Source organism: Prosopis cineraria, unplaced genomic scaffold, assembly GCF_029017545.1.
Source record: "Prosopis cineraria cultivar Desert tree isolate PC_DT_omini unplaced genomic scaffold, ASM2901754v1 PC12, whole genome shotgun sequence".
NCBI lineage: Eukaryota > Viridiplantae > Streptophyta > Magnoliopsida > Fabales > Fabaceae > Prosopis > Prosopis cineraria.
The window spans coordinates 34,616,599-34,622,504 of NW_026555343.1; the positions used below are offsets into that span (position 1 = coordinate 34,616,599).

The 5,906-nt window shown below is 33.5% G+C and overlaps 1 protein-coding gene across 8 annotated transcripts; it reads right to left on the minus strand.

The window, feature by feature from the left end:
- Positions 1 to 533: 533 nt before the first annotated feature.
- On the minus strand, positions 534 to 3,474 carry LOC129288071 (MDIS1-interacting receptor like kinase 2-like). Of its 8 annotated transcripts, none has more exons than XM_054924422.1 (4): positions 3,314 to 3,474; positions 3,059 to 3,130; positions 1,161 to 1,241; positions 534 to 1,036 (listed from the first exon to the last, which is right to left on the minus strand). In XM_054924422.1, the coding sequence occupies exons 1-4, from the start codon at positions 3,450 to 3,452 to the stop codon at positions 681 to 683; spliced, it is 648 nt and encodes a 215-aa protein (XP_054780397.1). In that variant the 5' UTR covers positions 3,453 to 3,474; the 3' UTR covers positions 534 to 680. The 8 variants fall into 8 exon arrangements, with proteins under 8 accessions (XP_054780397.1, XP_054780396.1, XP_054780395.1 ...); XM_054924421.1 differs by having other exon boundaries at positions 2,996 to 3,130; XM_054924420.1 differs by having other exon boundaries at positions 2,996 to 3,230.
- Between the last annotated feature and the right edge of the window lie 2,432 nt (positions 3,475 to 5,906).

A 5,906-nucleotide genomic window follows, 5' to 3' on the forward strand; every position in this document is an offset into this window, starting at 1 on the left:
AAGCTGAGCCATTAAAGCAGAGGGAAAGAGTAGTGAAGAGAAGCTAGATTCAAGCATAAATGGCCAGTGTATGATATGCTAAGGTTTTGTTTTGGGTCATTTTCAGTCTAGGTATGGGCATTGATGGGTTAATTCATGAGCTCATGCTCGTATTACTGTCATGCCTTCACTGAACAAAGTCAGTAGCATAGTGTGGATTTCTGTGTATAAATGTTTTAATGTGATTATCTTGAAATTCCATCATATATTATTAATTGGAAATTTAGAACTTGGTTGCATCTTTATGCACATGTGATGACTAAGTATAGATTTCTTACGGATGAGTGAATGATGACCTCTGTTTTTATCAAGCATTTTTAATGATCATTCAACAAGCATTTCTTAAGTATTTGGATCTTAATGGAGTATTCAGATTAAAAAAAAAAACATTAACCTATTGTAGAATTTGTTTCTGTTCTAGTGTAATCTAGAATTTGTATGTTAACTTTGATGTGACTATGGTCCATAAAGAAACCAACTTTGAGACAAGATTCAAGTTATTTATGGTAGTATAAAGTAAACATGAACCATAATAATAATGACAATACAACTCTAAAAAGAAAACACAATATCTATCTGCAAAGGATTAGCCTATAGCACATCACTACTAACAAGTCTCTCCCTGCTTTCTACTAACAAATTTATATGTCTTGGTTCATTAAATGTTTGAATGAAATGCCATTGAAAGGAGTGGCTAGTTGCAACTTGGAGAACGAGAGAGTTTGAGTGACTTGCTTCATTGATGGTCGAGATTTTGACGAGGGATGTAGGCACGCTAATGCTACTGTGATTGAAAGAATCAAATCTTTTGCATCTTTTCGCAAGGGAAGTGGAAGACGTGGGTCCAAGATATCCTTTAAGAAAATGCTTTCAGTATTGTCCTCTGACAAATACAATATCAAATCTCCAGGATGCTTTCCAATGATGATTTCTAATACCACTACTACAAAACTATAGACATCACATTTTTCAGTCACGACCAAGGTATATGCTTGCTCTGCAACGATCATAAAAGTTATGAAATAATGTAATTATGCCTTGGTAGTTATATAAATAAAGTAAAACACTTTGAAAGGAATAGTATGTGTAAAAGCAAAAATAAAAATAAAAATCATACTAACCTGGAGCAATATAACCATAGGTACCAATTAAAAGAGTTTGATTGGATGACTCAAGATCAAGAATTCTAGCTGTGCCAAAATCTGAGATAAAAGCCTCTATATTAGAGTTGAATAATACATTGTTACTTGTTATGTCACGGTGGATAATTGGAGGACTACAATCATGATGCATATAGAATAATGCATTGGCCATTCCTTTAATGGTATTCACCCTCTTACTCCAGTCCAATTCTTTTGCTTCATCATTGTTACTCAATACATAAAAGAGGCTTCGCCTTTCCATGTATTCATAGATGAGGAACATGTGACGATTGTGCAAACAAAAACCATGGAGTTTTACAATGTTGCGATGTCGAATTTCAGTCAGCATTTGTACTTCATTTTTGAAACTCTTAGTAAAAGATGGGTCTTCAGATATTACTCTTTCATGAAGTTTTTTCACAGCCACAATCCGTCCACTAGGAAGTTGTGCCTTATAAACACTTCCATATGCACAAGTTGCAATACAATGTTTGATATCAAAGTCCTCAGTTGCTTCAATAATGTCTTCATATGCAATTTTGCCATCAAAATTCAATATTGAAAACAAATCTCCATTTTTTATCACGTTTCTCTTGATTTTGGGTTTCTTGTTTTTTTGGATGGACCATACTAAAAGGATGAAACCCAAGATGGATATGGAGGCAGAAGCAATTGTCATAGGAAGAATGAACGTCAAAGAAGACTTTTTACTTTTTGACGAAGAAAACCAAATCTCCTGATCTGGACAAAGTAATTCTTTATTACCCTTGAATATGTCATGAGGGAAGAAGCTATAAACTTCACTTGGAACATAGCCGCTAAGAAGATTGTATGCCAAGTTGATGTATTGCATCTTGACAAGTTCTTTATGTATGCTGCCAGTGATTTTGTTGTGACTCAAATCAAGGCGACAACTTGCTGGGTAAAGGCATAAGCTAGATGATAGCTCTCCATTAATGTCGTTGTGACTAAAGTTACCAATAAAATAAAGCTGGTTGTGAAAGAATGGCATATTACCAATCAGCTTATTTTGGGAGAGATCTAGAGTTTGAAGGCTATAGAGATGTCCAATCTCTTTTGGTATGTTACCACATATCTTGTTCTTTGACAGATCTAAAGTTTTCAAATTTCCTAGGTTTTGAATAGCACGTTTGGGTATGAAACCACTTATTTGATTTTGGGAAACATCAAGCACCTCTAAATATGCCAAATTTGAGATTGAAGAAGGGATTTTGCCAGTGAACATATTTGATGACAGATTCAGATAGGAGAGGGAAGTTAAAAAACCCAAAGATGAAGGAATGGATCCGGCAAGCTTGTTTAAACTCAAATCTAGATAATTGAGTAGAGTGAGATTTTGAAGCTTGATAGGTAACTGGCCATAAAGTTTATTATCAGAAAGCTGGATTCTTTTGAGATTGGTCATGTGACCCACACATAAAGGAATAGATCCATAGATCTCATTCACATGCAAGCGCAGGGTGGAAAGGTTCTTTAATTGACTCAAGGAACAAGGAAGCATCCCAGTAATAAAGTTGTTAGAAACATCAAGATTTACTGAGTCAAGTTTAAAGACGGAGGAATAGGACCAGATATGTTATTGTAACTCAAATCCAAACCCATTAAATTTGTCAATTTTTCAATATGATGGGGTATGAAACCAATGATTTGATTTCGAGATAACTCAATCACTGTCAATTTTGTCAAATTTAAAATTGAAGGAGGGATCTCACCAGTGAGCAAGTTTGAGTTCAAAAATAAGTTCTGGAGATTAAATAAAAAAACCCAAATTTGAGGGAATAGATCCACTTAACTGTTTCCTGTCAAATCCAACGATTCTAACCGAGTGAGGTTGATAAGGCTGGAAGGTAACTCACCAACAAGGTCGTTGTATGCCAAGTTTAGATGAATGAGATTCCGTAGAGCTCCTATTTGAGTCAGAATGGTACCTGTCAGCCTCATTCCAATGAGAGATAAAATTTTCAGATTGGAAAATGCAGTGAAGTTAAGATCTCCAAGTCGAGGCTGTTGTGCAGCAACACGTGGCATCTGAATCTCGATAATGCTTCCAAAGTCATTGCATGTTATGCCATTCCATTCACAATGGTTTGAGATTATGAAGTTGAACCTACCATGGCTAGTATTCCACCATCTGCTTTCAAGTAGAGCATGTTTCTCTTCTGCTATGGTGGCAGCAGTGTTATGGGACAAAGAAATAACATCCCATAATAGTAATATTGCTATTACAACCATTGCTTTAATGCTAGACATGGTGATTGAAATTGCTTCTGCTATTGCTAAAGAATGGAAGTGATGACTGAATCATTCCCAAGTTATAAGAGGATTTATCGGAAATATCGGCAAAGTCAAGTCAACCGCTCATTATGTGTTTAGCTGAATCAATTAAATTCAATTTCATTTATTGATTTTAAAGGAAGCTGATTGGCCGCTGCTAAACGTGTATGACAAAAAGCTTAACTTTGACTTACCAAAGTGTAGATGAACGAGTTTCTCACATTAACCGCTCCCATCCTCCAACAATTGAAGTTATGTCCTTCTACGTGTCACTTTTAATATGTTTATTAAAATTAAAACTTGTTAACTATATCTAAAAATTTAATAAATTTTTAATTATGATTTTATTAAATATATATGCTTTAACAATTAATTTCTCTCATTAACATTTAATGAAGGTAAAAAAAAACTTATAATAAAAATTTGTACAATGTAATTTCTTTCATTAACATTTAATGAGGGGTAAAAATATTTATAAAAAATTAAATTTTTGATCTGAAGATAAAAATTTAATAATATAATTTATAAATAAGATAAAAAAATTTCTCTTTCCATCTTGTAAATATTACTTGAGAGTGATCATTATTTTTCTTGCTGCTTCGACAATTCAAATTAAAGCGTTTAAAAGTTCATTGTTAGTGGTCCTCATCAATGTTAGAGTTCATTAACAGAGAAAGTCCAATGTGGTGGGCATAACATATAAAAATATATTTGGGAAACATTGACCAAAAGTAGTGTCTATAGGAAACGCACGTGTAAGTTAAGAATATATATGTACCGGGTCAAAAAAAAAAAATAGAATATATATGTAAGCTAACTATCATTTCAACAATCAAAGGCTTCCTACGTGTTTTTCTTAGAAAATGTTTGTATTTAAAGTTTAAAGTTTAAGTTTATAAGTTGTTTTCATTTATTTTATACTAATTATTAAGTATAATTTTATTTGATATGAGATTTTTCATATTATTTTAAGGTCTATTAATACTTAGCCGATTTAATAATAGGCTAGATCTTTGAAAGAATGACAAATATTATTTTTAACTTTATTGAGATTTGAGAATGGAAAAAGAGAGGGATTAAATTGAAAATATACTTTTATTAATTACTCAAACCATAATATATATAAACACTCTTGACTTTTTTCATAACTGTCCCTTACACGCCCCTTTCCTTTCCCTCATGCATGTCACACACACTCATTCGCTTGCCTAGTTGCCTTTTTTTCTCTCTTCTATCACTTGCTTCTCTCTGCTGCAAACTCAATGGCTCAACAATTACCCTGTCTACCTATTTATATTTGTTAATGTCAATCAGATCATTCCTTTTTCTACCTTCTCGATCCCACTTCTATCGCCATTCAAGGTCGATTTCCTTTTCTAGAGCATTCTTCAATTCTTTGCCATTAGCTTGCTACCCAAAAATTCTAGATCCTTCCCTTTATTTATTTAGTTAGTCGGTATTCTTAACACTCCCCTCATCGACTAATTAATCTTTTTAACTTTTCATTAGCCTTATTTCTTTAGCCTTCCAAATGGCTTCTTGAACTTGCCATTGTTGACTCTCTCTTGTTGAGAAAACTCATACATAGCTGACTTCATCTTATGCCTTGAAACAGGTAGTTGGCTTCTACATCCTCATAAGTCTTCACAAGTGTGATGATTGGTCTTGCTCTCCATCTTTGTTGTCTTCGTCCTTGTAATTTTACTTAATTAAACTCTTAACATTCTCTTTATCCCTGAAACATTTGGTATCCATGATGCAAAATATATCTATTTCTTCTTTAGACAAGTCTTCTATCTCCATTTCCTTTTCAATGGTACTTGAAGCCTGAAAATCCTATTCTTCATTGCTATCATTCTTATTGTTGGAGGTGACAACATTTCCTTTAGCCCTTTTATTCCACTAGTCTCGAGCAAAGTAGTTGACCTTCCCGCAATTATAGTAGTGACCTTTCTTTTGATGATTTTTCCACTCTTCGGGCCTTTCTCAATCTTCACAAACTCCCCCTTGATGTGAGCTTTTGTTGTGACATCCTCTATGCCAATCATTTTGCTGCCTTCTATCATTTCCTTCCTTCTTTGAGTTGGAATCCTCTCGTTGATCTCTCTTTCTATAAAAGAGAGCCTTTTTATCATCTTTCAAAGAAACTTTGGATATTTGTGTATTTTAAAACTTTTTTGATTAGCTAGGATACTTTTCAATTTGGCTAAAGTTGGTTCTTTATACCAACCTTTTATTGTCGTAACTAGGCCATCATATTTTGGGTTTAACCTTGTAATGATAATTCTCCTCATCTATGTGTCAATGAGGGGTTACTAAGATCTAGGATTGTCATTTGCACCTTGTTACTCTAAAAAAATTCTTCAATTCTCTACCATCAACTTGCTTCTCAAAAATTTTAGATCCTTCCATTTATTTATTCAACTAGTC

Excerpts from the sequence above, each read along its gene's own strand:
- LOC129288071 (XM_054924416.1), bottom strand. The coding sequence starts at position 2,703 with ATGCTTCCTTGTTCCTTGAGTCAATTAAAGAACCTTTCCACCCTGCGC. Across the intron at positions 1,037-1,160 it reads CTATGGTTATATTGCTCCAG|AGCAAGCATATACCTTGGTC; the intron begins GTTAGTATGATT and ends TGATCGTTGCAG.